Source organism: Nothoprocta perdicaria, unplaced genomic scaffold (genome assembly GCF_003342845.1).
Source record: "Nothoprocta perdicaria isolate Ctin4 unplaced genomic scaffold, notPer1 scaffold_28, whole genome shotgun sequence".
Lineage (NCBI taxonomy): Eukaryota > Metazoa > Chordata > Aves > Tinamiformes > Tinamidae > Nothoprocta > Nothoprocta perdicaria.
In genome coordinates, this window is record NW_020455510.1 from 841,094 (window position 1) to 860,661 (window position 19,568).

A 19,568-nucleotide genomic window follows, 5' to 3' on the forward strand; every position below is an offset into this window, starting at 1 on the left:
AAAAGTTGTACTATTTTCAGGCACACCTTGAACAACATATCCATCAAATATGAGGTCATACTGCTTTCTTCTTTATGGAGAATTGTAGCCTGTCATTTTTCCATCTTAAAACAAAACATTCACTGAAATATGAATAGACTGTGTCCTATGGCGCTGCTCAGACATGATTTTTTTTTTTTTTTTTTTTTTTACAAACTTGGGCATGACTGAGGCCTGCAGAATTAGTCCTTATGTTTTAAAATCAACATCGTGAGTTCTGATTGAAATTATGCTGATTGCACTTCCACTCCCAATAGGTATCTTACTCTTGTGGATACATTTTATGTTAAATTTTTCAGTCCATTCCCCTTCATATCATTTTGACTTTGAAGTGGATTGATGCAGTAACAGTAGCTACCCAGCTGCTACCACACTTATTTTCTGAAAAAGCAGCCTGCAGAGCTTGTCAGATATGTAGTAGTAATTGCTAGTAGTATTCCTATTGGTTTGGAGTATTTTGTCCGTGGTTTCAGATGGCATGGGCTTTTTTCCTCGGTTGTGTGTGAAACTAAATATGAAATGGAAACGATGATTTCTGTAGGGGGGATGTAGACTGTAGTTAGACCAAGTGGCCTAAGCTGTGTAACATTCAACTTCACTGTTTCATTTTTCTGCCAATAGTATCTGTCTCAGAGAGGCTTTGTTAGGGCTTAGTTAATTATCTGTGAAGGATCTTGAGGTGTGCAAATGGCAGATGACTAAAAAAAGTTATCAAGACACTTGATCTATAACCCCGAATGAATGTTGAAGGCTGCTGCTTCATGCCCTTTCTATCTAGGTGTTTCAGGGATCTCCAGAGAGTAACTTCTCATGCTGTTGGGTTACAGCTCTAGAGGGATTATGCTGGTCATTAAGGGCTTAAGTCGAACCTTAAGCACTAATTAATTCAGTTAATATTCCATGTAATTTAATAGACGATCGTATTGTTCTTAGTTGCACTCCATGCCAAATTTCCATGAGGGTTAATTTTGCCGTAAAATGTGGTCAAGAAATCTAAACTGTATGTGTAAGCCGTCAAGAAAATAGTTGCATTGCAGGGGTTTTGATTCATTCAAATAATGTGGATTTGGGCATAGCTGGCTGCGGAGCATGGAAGTGATAATAGCCCGTTTAGAAACATTGTCGCGGCGTTTCATGCCGTGCCGAGCGCTGGGGCGGGAGCTGCCGCCGCCGCTCGGCCCGGGAAGGGCGGCTCGGCTCTTGCACGCAGSGCAGGGATGTTGCTCTGTTAATTTTACTCCCAGGCTTTCCAAAGGGGAACGAGGTAAATGCAGGTTGTAAGGATGGCCGTGAAAACTGGTGCTCTGTTTTAATCGAGATGAGGAATTCTGCTTGCATATGTAAAACAAATGAACTCCAAAAGTAAACTCGCTGCCACCAAAACTAAAAACAAGGGACTTTGGAAAATATATGCTGATATATAACTGGCTAGAATTTCCTTCATTTTGCAAAGCCACGAGCCACATGCATCAGCTCACCGCAAAGTCATTAGGTCTTTTTAAACTCAGATGAAAAACATTAACAAATACCACAAAAGGCTTTAGTATGGCCCCTTTGTTCATTCACATATGGCAGTTTATAACTCCTGCACCACTTGGGTCGTGTGTTTGTTTAAGCTGCCTCCATCAGGCCAGCCCTGAAAGAACAAAAGACATCTTGAGCGATCCTAAGCAGGAAATGGGCTAATCTAAACATGGCTTGTGACACTATAAGTAGAATAGAAAGGGGAGGGATTGATTAGTCATTAATGTCCAATTGACTCCATATGGATGTTGCAATAATAAGGCCTTTTTCAGTGCAGTAGCGGAGTTATTGAATTAGAGGTTTATGTTTCCTCGGAGCTGACCTTGGGGAATTCCCTTTTGGTTCTTCTTGTTGATGTTTTAAAGAGAATGGCGTCTCTAATAGGAAAAATAGGAGCCTTATCATAACTGAGTGTTGCATTAATGTAGTCAACCTGTGCCACAGTAGATTCTCAGCCCTTGGTATTTACTTAGCATGTTTCAGAACCTCCGCAGGTGAAATATTTTAGAGCCCATTTAAATATTACGCTATTTCATGAATCACTCATATATTTCTCAGGTTTTTCCCCTTTCATTCACTGGTGTGCAATTTCTGAGAAATGCRGGGTCCTCAAATCCCAGCTGAATAATATTTGTTTAGCATTTGGAATGAAAGCAGCTTGATGAACAGACGCTTTCCTGCAGAACATTTGTGCCTCTGTGTGACTACAGGCATCGCAGTCCCCCAACTAGTCTCTGCGCGGTGTTAGCTTTGCATGGTGATGACAAGACACACTGGTAATGACAATAGGTCATGAGATGCCCATTTGTTCAGCCTCTCCTGCTGGAAATAAAGTAGAAGAACGTCTTTTAAATATGGGGATGGTGATAAAAAAGCGAAAGGGAGCCTAGGGAGAAAACAGAGATAAATATCCYAATACTGTTGGAAGTCACATAGATAATAACAAAGTAGTATTTTTTGTAACCTTTTCCAAAATTAAACATAGATTTACTGTCTGATAATAATAGCTGAATGATTTACTTGCRTTTATAGCTTTCCAGCTCTCTTTGTTTATTCTTTTCAGATTTGCATTTTTCTATTTTATTTAATATTGTTAGAGCATTCATAAAGGCTGCATTCATCTATCCCCAGGTTAAGAGAGGGGACTGCCAAGCCAGCTTTTYACTCTTCCTGTTTTCCTGGCATTACCACATTAGGAGCAGCCCATCCACATTAGGAGCAGAATAAGGGTCACCTCAGTTTCCACATTTACTTGGTTTTGGTCTCTGCAGTCGCTAGCTGCTAGCAGGGCTAGTTGCATAAAGACAGACAGGGTGAGATACTTTGAAGGTTGCAGTCTGTCCTTTGTAAGGTAGACAAATAGTCATCTTGACTGATGAATAACTGATGAGGCCAGTCTTAATATTGACTGTTTACTTTCACATGAGGAACCTAGAAAGATGGTCTTTATTTTTATATATTTTAACTTGATGTGTGTCTGTGGATGTGTTTAGAGTAGCCATAGATTAGATAGATGGGGGAAGTCCAAGGAAATACATCACTTCAAACATGGATAAATGTCCAGACACAGTTACAGAATACCAGAGAGACTGATAAAAATCTTTTTCTCTTTCCTKTCATTTCTTTTCTCATCTTTTTCCTGAAGCTTCTTTTTGCTTGTCCCTTCGTCACKGTTATTATTTGCATTCTGCTAACATGTGAAGAGGCACAGTCTGAGGGGCTGCTGTAGCAGGTGATGTTTGAACAGATGTTTGATGTTTGATCCCATACTGTTAAGGACTGTAGGATTAACAATTATGTGGCTAAGATTGCAGAGAAGATGCTAGAAGATCGTTCCTGCCCTAAATTTCTTAAAAGACGAGAAACTAAGAGAAATGCAGGAAATAATAATTTTTAAAAGTAACAATTGTTACTGTATACTTTTTCCTTAACATCTCATTTTTATGAAAATACTTAAATCTTTCCTTTTCTTGTTGCTGATCAGATTCTTTTCTCTACTTTCTAGAGAACAGTTTCTTTTGGCATAAAAAAAAATATTTTATATTACTGTAAAGGAAGCTGTAACATTATTAGATTCATGTTGTGCTGTTCTTTGGCCTTGTATTGTCCCTAGACAAGACACTGTAGTCCTGAACCCAGCTTCCCCGGAGCAATTACAGGATGAATATCTACAGAATATGATGATTCTCTTTCAGTCTGCTTTTAATTTTAAATCATCTAGGGCACGGCAAGATCAGCAAATGTAAAGGATCTAGGAAGCGAGGCAGTCCATACCCTCAGAAGCTCAAAGCTCAATTCAAGGATAGCCCAAGCCTTGATGCCAAAGAGTAGGTTTCTTTGCCAACTCAGCCATTAGGGCAGCCAAATCATACTGCCTTTGCAATAATTTTGAATCCTGACCAAATGCCTAATTTTGAAAATCAAGTCCTCCTTATGTGATGGCAATATGAGCAGTAAGTAGCAGATAGGCTGTTAGTCAACACAGAGACACAGTTGTTTTAATTACTAACTTCCCTATTTCTACTCTTCTTTAGTAGTACACTTCTTATCCATTATTTTAACTATTACTCATTAGAYTTTTCTGAAAACATTTTCAGGAAGAATGATAACAATTCCTTTTTACAGTTTTACATATATCTTTTCTTTAAAAACTTAACAGTACTTTCTCTGTGTCTCTGTCRTTGTCGCCACTATCTCAATAAAAAATAAACCCTGAGTTTGTGAAACCTGTTGAATTTTTCATGCAAGGCAGTAAGTGATTTACATATCTGATTGACATGATGAAGTGCCTAAGAACTGTTGTGCAGTCTGAGAGCTTGTTCTTATGTGTTTTAACTTGCAGGAATGTGCTGTGCTTTTTTATTTTATTAGGGCTTCATTTCTAAGCTAGAAAGGTACTGAGAATTTTTGGCTCCCCACCTAGTGTCATATGCTAGCAGAACTATTTCCCTATTATGCTTTTATGTACAATATAATTCTGTAGTTTTGAGATAATTAAAAGAACAAAAAAACTATATTACCTCTACGTATTTGCAGAAATTTATTTTGCGGATACTTTTGTGATGGCCTCTTGGTCAACTGGCAGATACTGCCTCGGAGATCAAGCACAAAGAACGCAACCTCTCTTGGGCTTCTTTTTTAAATCCTTCAAGTAGGGACTTGYTTATAGCAGATGCAGCCAGAGCTTCTTGGCCTTCTTGAGGCATTTGTAATTTACTACCCTAAGTAAGAATTGTCTTCTAACAAAAACTTTCTCTGAAAACAGATAATTTATGCTTTCCTTTTTTTTTTCTGACATTCTGTTGAAATTATATCCAAATTAAAAAGCGAGCCTATAATCCTGATACTAGCATAGGTATTCTTTGCCTGCAGTAGAACTGAAAGATCAGGCCTGGCTTGTGTTGGAAGTGCTAAAGACAAACTCCATTGCCAAAATGAATTAGTGTCTTTGGGAAGGTAAAAGATGGAAGATCATGATATGCCCTCTCTTTTCCTTCACTGCAAGTCGAGTAGCTGAATAATATATGACCACTTCGGTGTCAATAATCATTCTCATTTTTTAATTTGTCAGCAACTTTGTAATTGCCAACATACTCATTTCAAATTTTATAGTACTTTTTAAAAGATGGAGTGAACGTTAAATGAAATATTTGTTCTTTCTTAAATTATATAGTCTTGCAGCACTGAATAAATGGCTCAGCGTTGAGTTACTATGTTTGTAACTTATTATAGTTTGTAAATAAATGTATTCTCTCTAAGAAGATGATACCTGTGAAATGGATGTTCCAGCTCTTTTGACATCAATGAATGGAGCCTCATTATCCATAAGCACCTCTGAATCGGTCCCCTCCCCAGATCCAAATCTTACATCACTCAACAGAACTCCTACTTTCTTTTGCAACAAAACGCTCACCACAGTAGTTGCTGTCTGTATGTACTGAACACCTGTAGAATGGTGCTTAGAGCAGTATTAAAATAGTTTTGCATCTTACATTTGCCACAAACCTGTCTTCTTTTATGTGCACGCATGTTAGTGTATAAATTGCCAAATTGGTGTCAGTTGTAAAGTAATGGCATTGGAGGCATCATAAATTACTGTGGTGATCCTCAGGAGAAGACACTGCCGTATACGAACGAGTGTTTTGCTCTCAGGGTAATGTATGTCTTCATCTGGCCCAGTAGTCAGCATATTGCCCTACGCTGATGAATATAGTCRGCTTGAAACTACACTACATTTCACTGCACAATAAACATGCCTGTCAACACCATATAAAACAAGACCAATTTATCCTGTATGGTCAGTGCATTTTAAATGAAATTCGTGTACTGTGGACCTGGTGGCAAAAAAAAAAAGATAGTGTATTAGTTATGCATCCCCTGGTTTAGCACTTTTTTCATGTAGATGTTTCCTACACAGAAGAAAATAATATAATTAAGGTATAGCGTTTTCACTCTGAGTTAGGAAACATAGCTTTTGCACAGTAAAAACTTGTGAGTCGCTTGCTGAAGTCAGTAGGTCTGCAATATTTCACTGAATTTAAAGAACTAACCTTTTCTGAAAAAGAACTAGCCTGTATTTATAGCCAATGTCCCAATTTATATGTGCCCCAGTGGGCAATATTTTACCCAAATGTAGGCCTGTTGTGCTATTCCATTGTCCAATTAGTGAATCCATGGCTGTTTGGAGGGGCTCGTGGCAGACAGGGATTCAGGAGAGCACGGCAGGCACAGAGGAGACAAGTAAACTCGTCCCCCAGTTCCGAGGCTCCGGAGCGTGTGTATGGAGCTGCTGGAGGCGAGCGGTATTCTTATGGGTGTTTAATTGAACGCGTGTTTGATTGAATGCTCCCAGTCACAGATCCATCTCCATTTCAGCTAAAGCAAATGTGACTTCAAAATGTTCAGCAGCAAATGTAGCCAGATGCATTCAGCCAGCAGCCTGTACCTGAGTGTGCTGTATAATTTATTTTATGAAATAATGGCATGTGCTTTTTTGCTGAAGCAGTGCAGTCATTCAGCATTACTTGTGTGAACAGGTCGACATCAGCTTAGACTTTCAGGTGTAACTTTAATGTTGAGTTTTGTTGAAAGAACACCCAGGTAAGTTAAAATCCCCAATGAAACCTTTTCACATATCCATACCTTAACTGGAGAAACACCAATATGACTTGGTTTGTCATTCAGATGTTGCAGTACTGTCAGCACTGGCATTGCAGGCTCTCCTTTCTCTCCTCGCTCTCGGAGACCTGAGAGCAAAAAGAGAGGGAGCAGGAGAATGTGGCTAAAGTCAGAGCACGGAAAGCGCTCACGTAACGCACATAATAATGTTTTGCACCCATCTTGTTTCTTCCTGCCCTGACGCTCCAGGAAGTAAAGCAATGAATGGCTCTGCAGCCAAACTACAGCAGTATTATTGTTGGCCAACAGGAGGTGCCACTGTGGCTGAAGCTCGGGTCTACAGGGACTCGCGGGGCCGAGCCAGCAGCGAACCGCACATCAAGCGGCCAATGAACGCGTTCATGGTTTGGGCAAAGGACGAGCGTCGAAAAATTCTCCAAGCTTTCCCTGACATGCATAACTCCAACATTAGCAAAATCCTAGGTAAGTGCAAGGCAATGACTACCTTGTGACTGCCCTCAACCAAAACGGTGGGTGGCTTGGATGGCTCTGCCATAGGAGGGGCAGTTGGCAGAAGTTAGTTGATTCAGGACTCAATGAGATTATTTATATTGGTGACATGGGTTAGTAACATTCTTCTTGGAAAGTAGCTTTTTGGATCTTAAGACATATATTATGTTTGGGAGATTTTCACTTAAATCGGAATTACTGAGATTTAAACAAGTGAAGACACATGAGTTGTTTTTATTCCCTTACTTTTCCTTTACTGGCCCTTCCCTGACTCTGTTTATTTTCAACAGCAGACTAAAAAAATGCTTTCAGGATTTAGCAACATTCAAAAAAAAGATTGTTTAAATCTGTGGCAAGAGTGTAGCTTGATCCTAATTGCAAGATCACATTAGATATCATCTGGAGTCGAGAATGCAAAATTTGTGAGAGTTAAAACAGTGCTATCTGGAGTAATAACGCTCTATTGGGAAATATTTTAGTAAACCGCAAAATCAAAACGAAAGGTTTATATCAGACAGTACAATGTCAAACTGGTCTGATCAGGTAGCAAGTAATAGGACAATTTCAAGTAACAAACACATACGCCTGTACATAAACACACACATGCATATGTACTTTTCAAGATGTTAGGATATTAGAAAAGCTAAGCAAGCACTTAGTACTTGCATCATACATTCAAAATATTGCGTAATTAAAAAACACCATCATTATCTAATTGATATATACTGGGGTGATCAGGGATTATACCAGAACGTGTATTTTGCTGCTCTGCACGTAAATTGGCTCACTTTTTAGAAATTTTGCATTGCTTTTTGAGCCCCCCTCCAGAGAATTAGAAACATACGTGAGAATGAGCAGTGAAATGTTCAAATGAACATTTGCTTTCTGAGTCTTTGAAGTGAAAGACAGATTCTAAATGCAACTCGTAATAAATAAAAGTAAAATCTAAGTTTCATCTGTAATCATTTTACTGTAAATTTTGCATTTAAATACATTCTTATCAAAGGAGTTTCCAGAAATGGATTTGTTAGTTCGATTGAAGGCAAAAATACATAGAAATAAATGTTACTTTGTCCTAAAACTTTCAAAATCTCACTTAGTAGTTCTCATTTTTTTCTGCCATATAAGTAAGTTATATGAATAGCCTTTCAGTTTTGTATAAAACCTGCAGTGTTTCAGTGTTGGCAGCTGTAGGGAATCTATATTATTTGTGTGCATTCTGTGAAAAAACTATTAGGAGTATAGTAACTGTATTCATTAAAATGTAAACTTCCAGCATAAATATTTCAGAAGTGCCAGCAATTGAGTGTTTGTTAACCATGGAATTAACCTGTCAGTATCCACTCAGCCACAAATAAGTCTGTGTCCATATAATATCTGTGCAACTTTTCCAGGACAATGAGAAAAGAGTTTGAAATATTAGAACTGACACAGAATATTGCTGGCTGCGGGTAATATTTATACAACTTTTCCATTTGTTGATGTATGAAAAATCTTGGTAAAAGAATAGCTTCCACCCACGTTTACCACAGCTGTAATCGTTTTATCCATCTAAAAGACACCAAAAAGCTATGCTCTGCATTTCATATCCCCTGGAAAAAAACYTTCTTTATTCAAGTGTTTAGATAGCTCGTTATAAACAATACAAGCGATCTGAATACTTTTTCCTCTTCCTGTATACACTGTATTACTGTATTTTTTTTATTATTCCTTTTATTGGTGCAGCTTTCAGTGAAAGTTTACAATACCTAAAGTGGTGTGTATAATTAGAAATGTGCTTTCTGCTTTTCTTTCTCTCTTTTTTTTTAATATAACTTCAGTAAAATTAAGGAAGTCAAATATAATTTTCTAAGTGCTGTTCTGTACATTTATTGAATCTGGCTAGGAGATAATATACATAATAGGACTTAMGATCAGGTGGCAACACTATGCCAAGCTAAAATAAGGAGTAAATGCAAGACACCCAGATATGGAGTGATTTTTGGTAATTATGTTAAATCTCTAATGTTTCGATATTTTTTTTCCAGCTAAATAGCAAGATATTAATATCTTTTACTAGAAACATATAAACCAGGTCCTTATAAAACTACCACAGAAGCTTGTATCCCTAGGCAATGTGTTAAGCTCTTAAAAAAAAAAAATGTAGACCTTACTTAACCATAATATTATGTGTGCTAATACAAAGGTACAGAGTGCTCACAGATTAAAGCTCATATTATTAAAAATGAGGGAGCAATTCTGTCTTGTGGCATGAGGCTGCGTTTTTGAGAGCATCTATAGTTTTGTAAGTGCATTTTAAGGTAACAGAGAGCAATTTATGTTATTATGTTAGGTCTGCAGCAGTATCTGGAAGTCAAGTCTCTTTAACATGTCTCAAGTTGTGCATCCATATACAAGTGCTGGCTGATGTAAATTCAAATCGTCTCATTTAATTAACATATTTAAAATGTATTTATTATGGCAAGAAGGTGTGGTGGAATGCATATGTGTAAACGTGCTTTCCTTGAGTGCTCACTGATGTTTTGTGTTTACAGGATCTCGCTGGAAGTCCATGTCGAATCAAGAGAAACAACCTTACTATGAAGAGCAGGCACGRCTAAGTAAAATCCATCTAGAAAAGTACCCAAATTACAAATATAAACCCCGACCAAAACGTACCTGCATTGTCGATGGAAAGAAATTGCGCATTGGTGAATACAAACAACTGATGAGGTCTCGAAGACAGGAGATGAGGCAGTTTTTTACCGTAGGGTAAGTACTGTTGTTGTGATTGCTTTTAATGCATGACAGAGTCGGACAGTGCTGTTTGAAAACAGATAGACTTAGCTGTTTAAGTTGCTTACTAATGGCATTTAGAAGGTAAGGCTTTGAACCTGTAGAACCTTATTAAAAATGTAAGATATACAACTGAATATGGCACTGTCAGCTTTGCATTGAATGTTGAGTGTGAGATTGATTGCAGAAGTCCCTAATATCAAAAGCAGTTATTTTTCATTACTCTGGAAGGTTTTAATTATGCCTTTTGAATGTTAGTAGTAAGTCCATTCTGGATTAGTAATGACTTCAGGATCATTTTCTAAACTAAGACAAGAGCAAAAAGAACACAGCAGATTTTTCCAGTGAGAACAGAAAATCAGCAGAGGTGGAAAGGAAGGGAAAAGGAACGGGACAAAAGCAGTTAAATTAGGAACATACGTGAATGAATGATACCATATCATGAAGGTACTAGAATTTTGTTACATACAGAACTGTGGCATGAAATCTCCCCTTTTTTAAAGTACATTTTAGGAAGGGTAGCGCATAGATAGACTGGATAGATTTACACCTCAGAATGTATGGCACAGAGAGATGCAGAATAGTTTTAAACACATTGTGTGCTTTTAAACAGTATTTCTTCTAGCCTTCAGGAAAGAAAGCAGCACTGTGAACAATCTATAAGCTGAAGATAGAAAAGTACAGTGAAACAACTGTACCATAACTGATTTCTCTCTCCTGTTTTTTTTATGAGTTCATCTGTGATGCTCAGTGGTCTCACACAATGTTTTCGATGGTTTAAAAAGAGTCCAAGAGCTATCTCTGCTGCCAGCCCGTCCAAATTCACAATGTTCTGCTTATTTCTCTAATCACAATAGTCTCCTTTTGTTGGGTACTTTACTACCAGATAATTGACCTTGACATCGGTTATGTGCCCTCATTTTTGGCTTGGGATACAGAACTCCTGTTGCAGTCAATTATTTTGTGGTACAGCATGCAACAACATGAGTTCTTTCTTCAATCAGTAAGTAGAAGCATTTTTGATATCTTGGAATAGCCTTCCATTCTACAATTCAACATTGTTTTTTTTATTCTTCAGTCTAAGGGAATTGTTTGCTAATAGGCTTCCGTGGAAACTGTGTATAGAAACCCAAGGAGAAATCTGAATTTCTCAGCACAAATTATATTCAGATTGAGGGCATGAAACTCTAACTCTCATCTTCCAAAGCAGGTTGACAGATTAAATCATATCTACACAAGAAAATCCCTCCCCAAAAAAACAAACAGCAGTCTAGACAATTCAAGGTTTGTTTGCTAATTTAAAACAGTATTAAGCAGTAGCACTCTGTACATTGAAGACGTAAGCTGAATAGAGACCCGAATATGAAAGACAGATTTAAGAAGTCTAAAAGTGCCTACTTGATGAATTATGATATCATCCTCCCTTTTTTAAAATGTAATTAAAAGTATTTAAAATGAAACTGCTGGTGCAACCTAATTTCATGCATTTATCATACAACAAATAGTAAATAGTATCATCACAAAGACTATGCACTTGGTTCTAACTCATATTTATGCCAAGTCTGCTTTGCACTGTTCTACCCATGTTGAAGGAGCTTTAAAGTAAATTACATTTTCCTAGTTATATAGTAATGCAAAGGACTGTACTGGAAGTGCTGACTTTAATTACAGAATTAATAAAAAGGAGGGTGTGAAGTGTGCTGGATGGATACAGATAGGAGGAGATCCCTGTTGCAACTAAATGAGGATAGAAATTCTGATTTTGAGAAAATGCAGGTTGTGATTTCTAGAGATTATTTAATGCTTAAATACTTCTGTGTGACTTCTTATCATTGCCCCAAATTCTTCTTTCCTCTAAGCAAAACAATTCAGAGAGTTTTGTTTTAAGCAAAGAAAAAAACTTGAATTTGGRACAGCTTTTTGAACTGAAAGATAAAGCTTATATGGTATGTTTTATTTTATTAGTTTAGATTATTGAATAATAAAAAATAACTTCTTATCCAAATCAGATTATAATGAAGTGAAACACCATAACAGAACCCATTAACTTCTTAAACCTGGTCTTCCTGGTGTTAACCTTTGAATTGCACACAAAGTATCAGCTGGAACAGTTTACCCAGCTGACCTTGTGCACTCATCTTTTTTCCACTGTTTTGATGAAACAAACATCATAAACCTTCCTTCATAACTGTAGATGTAGGTTTCCTTTTGGAATGAAACAGGAGACAAATGTGATTTTTAGGATATTCTATGTTTAAAGCAAGCATTTCAGTAAAATAGAGAACAAAAGTACAAAATAGACTCCAATACAATCTGCCAAGTGCTTTGCCCTTAAAGGAGGTCTGTTTTTTTTTTTTTTTTTTAAACACATACCAAGTAGGTTGGGAATTTGTATGCTAAAATGGCAAAAAAAACCCACTCCAAAAAAAAAGCCCATCCTGCTGACCACAGTAAATAACATTTTTTACTAACTGTTGGTAACATCTAGTGAAGTTCTGTCAAATGGCCAGACTCTGTTCTTTTTTTTTAAGAGAAACCTCCAGGAAATTCAGAGAAGATTTCTTGGAATAAATTTGGCAAGAAATTCTTGGGTTTGCGATAAACCTTATATATGCAATAGACAGCAATAAAAATCTTAGTACTGCCAGTGTATTTTAAGGAACAGAGCGGAACTCAAAATCTGCATAGGCCCTCTGTTGCACCCTTACGTGAGTGAATTTTTTTCAAAATGAGGCCAATATTTATTAAAAAATTACTGGTTTAACTCCAGTGGGAATTCTAATTGAAGTCAACTATATCTTTAAAATATATGAGTTACTTTTAATAAAAAACTTAGTAAATTAATTCATTAAATGATTAAATGATAATATCTCAGCCCTTCAGTAGAAGGTAATCCTTAAAGAGTCTTCAAGTTATTTGTGATTTATCTTCAATTATACTTTTTTGTAATACATAAATAAATGTGAAGCAATAGATTACACATAAGCTGTAAATCAGAAATTTTAAATCAAAGTAGTCTATTTCTTGTTGCTTGTTAGCATTGTACTTGTTAGTCATTTTCACAGTCTAATACATAAACATAACTCTAATACGTAGACATAGTTTAATACATATTTCTCTACATAGAAGTATATGGTTTATATACATTTCTCTGCGAAGTGATGTAAGCAGCAACCCTTTTGTGTTTTATCCCTRTAAAATGTTTAAACTAAAGCCTTTATAGTGTTTATAACTACTGTATACGGCATGGTCTGACTGTTGCTAGATTACAGTTTTGACTGAAGCTGTAATATTATCCTGCTGCAGCTTGAACTTGAAGTAAGTACACAATGGGGGCTTTTGTGAGATTTACTGGTGCTTCAGTCCTTTTGGGAAGGTAGCTTGCAGGGCTCTGTAGCATAGAGGCATTTTCCTTAATGCAATCGATTTTGTTTCAGTCGCCTGAAGAGCTGTCAGGAAATAGTTCTGAAGGGATCAGAAAACAACGAGGATTTGCCAGTTTAAATGTTTAGCTCATTTTGCAAAAGTCACAAGTGGAAAATCCTAATAATACTGTTAAATTGTGAACAGGTCAATTGATTGAAGACTGTTCATGCTACCTCCTCTTTTATATTTACCTAACTATTTTCGGCCAAATCTTTGGCTTCAGAATAGATGGAGGTGTCAGCAGTGCTGGCAGAGCTGAGAGGTAAGGGAACGGCTGTAACTGGCCAGCTGTGGAATTCCCTGGCAAAGAGGAAGGGATTGCAAGGCCGGGTGCCTAGGTGTACAGCACCGTTCTTCACAGACCTGAAGAGAGGTGAGGAATTATGCAGGGTTCTGGAAAAAGGCAGAAGCCATCCTTGCATGGACACTGCAACCACACGCTGAACTGTAACCCAGAGCTCCCAAAGCATGTTTCTGTCTCCTCCTTCCAAAGTCCTGTAACAGGCAAAAATCTAGCCAGACTGGAGGATCAAGCATGTGAAATTGAATGTGATAAAAATATCATTAACATTAATGTTCTTTTAGGAAGAACTACAACTAAAAGAAAACAATAATGGCCAGAAATACAAGCTCCAGCTCTTCCATTGACTGAGTGTGGTTAGTCTTTAAATAAATGCTGTTTGATTTTTCCCCCCTCCCACTCCATTAAATTTTATATTGTAGAAAATGACAACACTCATGTCCAGTACCATATGCTAATCCATGGAGGTTGTAATGTCATAAAGTATGTCTTTCTGGGATATAAGGTTGGGATTTGAGCAGAATTTACAGTGACAACCTGATCATCCCTAAATAATAACAGAGCTCGGATGAGAAGTAGGTGCCGAGCTACTGAACGTGTGTGGGTGCCCCTGCCTAAGTGCTAGCAAATGTCCAGGTTCAAGATGAAGGTAGCAATTTGTGACACTGCCAGTTTAGGTGGTGCAGTTAATACATGTTTATAGTTCTTCTATGAGACATGGGTAATTTAAAGCTCACAGTACCTGCTCAGCAGCAAGCATTCACACCATGTTTGATTTTTGTTTACCATGTAAATAAGAACTGCATTTCTGAATGAAAAATGCAGTAAACCTTTAACTTAGCTGTTACAACAATCAATTTCTCTATTCTGCTTGCTAATTTATACTAGGACGGAATCTCAAGTAAAAGATATCTCTGAATTTATTCTGCTTTCTTAGAATCAGATTGTCTTTATACTTTAAGAAGTATAAGGTGGCACTCAGACAAATATATCCCTGCCTCCTGAAATGTGGATATGCAAAAAAAAAAAAAAAAAAAAAAAAAAAAGGTTTTGCTAACTGGACCAACATTTGCATATTGCTCAAATTTCTTAAACATATAACTATTTATCTGTCCTTTAGTGCTAAACTCTGACAAACCATGATATTGTAAAGAAACCTCTCATTTTAAACATATTTTTGCTGCATTTAGAAGTATTCTTCTAGAAAGGCAAGCATCTCAAAGGAAATTTTAGAGTTCTGATTCTTACTGTCTCTATAACACAACAGCAGCTTACATTCAATAATTCTGAATATTGTCAAAATCTCTTACTAGAAGAGAACTGGAAGTTATTTTTTAAAACAACTCTTCTCAAAACAATTTTTATGTTATGAAGTTTTTTGATGCAGGCTTGATAGTCCTTTGTATTGTAAATGTATTTTAAGAAATACCAGAAAAAGATTAGCATCAGCAGTTGTTGGATGCATAAATTAGAATTAGCTGTGTGTGGCTTCACAACATCTAGAATTTTTCTGTGACCACATGTGGGTTTCTTTTTACTTTGCTTTGTGGAAACAGTAATTAATGTGAACACTTTCCTGTGTCTAAGAGTTTGGACAGGAGGTACCTGTGGGTTTTTAACAGTAGTAGCTTATGTGCTTGACAACATCCAATCATAAAATAGAAACATTCCCATGTGAGGTAGGTGTTTGGTTTTATGAATAAAGTATTGAAAGATGTTCACAGCAAATACATTGGCTGAAAAGCATTTTCACAGAACATTTATGAAATCATTTAAAAAGCGAAAATTTAGTGAAAAATCCCTAGCTATTTGTAAATCATCTGTAAATCGTCCTTTGCAAACAGGAGTATGATGACTGTGTCAAATGAATTATCACAATGTTTTTGCTCACTGCTGGCCAGGTGTGCCATACTCCTGCAGCAGATGTTTCGTTTTTATAAACTGCACAGAGACTTTAAAAATAGGGCTACCAGCACCAGCAGTAGTGCAGGATGCTGCTGGAATATTAGCAGACAGTGTTCATGATTTGACTATCTCATGTCATTCTAAACTTGAAGAACTTTGGATTTCTGGTAACTCTGTGATATGATATTTATCAGGATTTGGTCAATGAGCAATTAGGACTCAAAACTTTGGGTCTTACAAACAAACTTTACATATTTTGCTTATTGATTCAGTTGGTGATACATAATAAGAATGATAAGAACTGCCATTAATGTACTTAGTGAGCAAGTGCTTTATGGAAAGCACATTTTTCTATTCTTTCATATACTGGATACAAAAATACAGTGGCCAAAAAGTTAGAGATTCGTTAGACTATTTAAGCACATCTGACCCAAATTCTCTTGCTAAAATTATGATTGAATGATCTGTACTTGGTCAATATTGACCTAAAAAAAGCTTAGGAATATATTGAAATACATGGTTCTTTAAATGAATTAGGAAAATAGGCATCTATGTCCAATATCAATAACATAACAGTGTCTTGCAGGGCACTTTGATTTTTCTTTTACTGAAGCACACACATTTAGTGTAACATCTAAAATATAATAGAGATCCCCTTCCTTCAGGCAAGTTCTCTCTTTTATTTTTTCCCCTCTTAATTTAGTTAATAAGTGATGATCCAGAAGTAATATGAGAATATTTGAGATAGCATTTTTAAGATGAGAAGTAGGTTATTAGTTAATCAATTTAAATATAAGAAATACATTTAGTTAATTAATAGTTGATAAGGACTTGACCATGGAAAGGGTTCAGTGACCTGACCTTTACTCAACAAAGCAGTTAAATGTATATATTAATTGTAAGAAGAAACATTGTGTCATTTACAACAGTTGAACTAGGCAAATTTTTGTAATAAAGTTTGTGCTAAATTCCCTGGCTGTGATATAGGAGGTTTCTGTTTGAAGTGTGAGATTGCTCAAATCTCACAATCCCAAACAATTAAAAAAAAAAAGGACATTGTGATGCAGATTTAGATATCAGAAGATGAATTGTGCCAAAAGCAGAGGCAGTGTCCCCCAGCTCCTCAGCAGCTATTAATTCTTGTAGGCTCAGTCCTACAAGACGGGACATTTTTTCATCTTTTTTTGTTTTCGTAAATACTTGGCTTCAGAAGCTATCCTAACTCATTAAATCCTGAAGAAGAAACAGCATTCTGATTGTGGATTTAAAGGCCAGCAGTAACATTTAAGAAGTATTCTGAAGTGGTGTAGGAGTCTACCCAGCACTTCCACAGTAAATGACATGCTTATAGATAGATGGAGACGCAAAGTTCCTTAGACACTCCTCTACTTTTTAGGTGCTTATAAATAATCTCAAGGTCCCCTTACTAACAGCCGTGAAACAGAAGCTCCTGTCAAGAGTTTTGAAGATCTAAATTTAGGAGTTAGTTGTCAATGGTGGCTGTTAAGCAACTCATTTATGCCTGAGGCATTTGGAGGATCTCTGTCCAAGTGCTAGTTTGCAGTATGCTTTAAATAGGTGCATAAAATACGCAAAAGCATCAAAAGGTTTAATCTTCGGAGTTACTGAAAAGTAACTGTCTCCAGTTGTCCTTGGGAGGAGCTGAAGCCCGCCAGTGTTTTGCAGGACCAACACGTGAGCCTCCGAGAACAGAGGCAGAGCTCTTAGGAGAATCGCACGCTTTGCTTTGCTTTGGACTTGCAAAGGGCTTCGTGCCTCCAAACGAGGGTGATCATGTCCCTGTCTTGTTCTACCTTTCAGACAACAGCCTCAAATTCCAATCACCACAGGAACGGGTGTTGTCTACCCTGGTGCTATTACCATGGCAACTACCACGCCGTCACCTCAGATGACATCCGACTGCTCTAGCACCTCTGCCAGCCCTGAGCCCAGCATCCCTGTCATTCAGAGCACTTACGGTATGAAGACGGACAGCGGAAGCCTTGCTGGAAATGAAATGATAAACGGAGAGGATGAAATAGAAATGTACGAGGACTATGAGGATGATCCCAAATCAGACTATAGCAGTGAAAACGAAGCCCATGAGGCAGTCAGTGCCAACTGAGGAGTGTTCACAGAATTAAATACTCAGACTCATTTGTTTTTTTGGGTTTTTTTTTTGAACAAAAAGTTCTTAAAGAGCCTGCATGCATGTGTGGCTCCTACAGTTACATCAGCAGAATGGTCTTAAATGTTTCTTAAAGTGTGAGACAGATTGTTTCCCTAATTTTTCATGAACTTGGGTTTTTGTTTTTGTTTTTTTTTTAATTTAGATGAAGACATATATTAAATATCAGACATCAGACTTGAAAACTTATATGAATCAATAGCTGTCTTACAAGTCTTACCTTTTGTCTTTTTCCTTTTGGATGCTGATAAAGGTTTAAGTTACTGTTCTAGATGGGGGTTTTACATTCTCACTCAGGTATGCTGTGCCAGCCTACAGGTTGTGAATGTGTTTTTATTCTGGATTATTTTAGAAAACAAAAACTGCAGATTTCATATTGTAAAACAGAACAAGTCCACAAGTGTGCACATCTGTGCATCATAGCTCATCTTTAAAAAGTAGTCTCTCAATTCCATTTTTTTTTCCATATGTATAGCTGAACTTCTAATGTGCCAAACTTTTCATAACTTTTCAATCTTAACATTTAAAAAAAGTCTTAAAGGAGACACTGTAAAGTCTTAGACAATCCTTTGGCATCTTAAAAAAATATATTAAAAAAAAATCTTTTCCAGAAAATGGTAAAGTACTCAGGAATCTGGAGACAGGATATTCTTAAGTAGTGAACATGGTTGCCATAGTGCATGTGCCCACTTGCTTTTGCCTCTTGATGTGCCATTAGTGTGAAACTTCCGGTAAGCACAAAAGAGCGATCACCAGCTATGGACGGGCCTGTCTTAGCAGTGTGAGGCCACCTTTGACTACATTCTCTACCCCTTTGCTTTTAACCCTTGCATTCAGTCTTAACACATTTTCTCTTAAATAATTTATTCATTCCAGAATGTCAAGGGTCCAAATACTTAATATTTATTTTTAAAAGTACTGTTGGTGGCATTACACTTAAAATTCCTTATTGATGTTTTAAAGAGCCATTTCTTTTTCTTCCCCCAGAATACACAGGTATACGAAAGTGAAAGTGCACCTGCTACTAACTTATGAATGGGAAATTCAGTTGTTGCCATAACAATATTCATTCAGGGAGCACTTGGACACACTCTGCTATATGTAATGCAAAGGAAAGTGAGTACTTCTATATGTACATACAGTGCAAATACTCCTTTAAAAAGTGTGTTTATAGTTAAAAACTTCTATTCTTAGAATCTGCAGATACGGGCAAACAGGATGATGTAAAGGTTGGATTTTACCTATCYGCCACGGGGAGATGTAAAATCCAAACCACATATAGAGTCTGCCATGAATTTTTAGGGCCTATCCAACCCTGCAGTGGGTTCAGGCTCTGTGCATCGCTGTTCCTGTTGTCACCTGCTGGACCTCTCTGCTCCCAGGAGTGTATTTCTGCAGTGATTGTATGTGAGACTCCTCGTGGGGGAGGGCAGGCCACACAAATGTCTGACTTGCAAAGCTGGGAGAAAAGGTCATCAAAATATTTATTGAATATTAGTTATAAGGGAATGGGAGCCACATCTTGATGAATGTTTGTCAAATGCTTTGGGGTTGTTGGATGAAAGGTGCTATAGAACTAAAATTCGTATTTGTATTACTACTATAAAAATACAACTGCTAGAGAAAATTTTGGGAAAGATATATAGAGAAATATTAAAAGTTGGAAGATTTATTACTTTTCAGAGAGAGAAAAGAAATCACCATTACTTTTTCCCCTCTCACTCCACTTCTGTTATTCACACGCACATCACTGTACGTAATATGTGGATGCAGTGGGCCTGG

General features: G+C 37.1%; 1 protein-coding gene across 1 annotated transcript in view; it reads left to right on the top strand.

Moving 5' to 3' along the window:
• SOX6 (SRY-box 6) overlaps positions 1-18,110 on the top strand; it is a 208,377-nt gene extending 190,267 nt beyond the window's left edge. Inside the window, exons 13-15 of the mRNA XM_026041109.1 lie at positions 6,931-7,164; positions 9,726-9,942; positions 17,420-18,110. Of these exons, the coding sequence (XP_025896894.1) occupies positions 6,931-7,164; positions 9,726-9,942; positions 17,420-17,723 (755 nt within the window). The 3' untranslated portion in view covers positions 17,724-18,110. The remainder of the gene's footprint in view (positions 1-6,930; positions 7,165-9,725; positions 9,943-17,419) is intronic.
• The last annotated feature ends 1,458 nt before the right edge of the window (positions 18,111-19,568 follow it).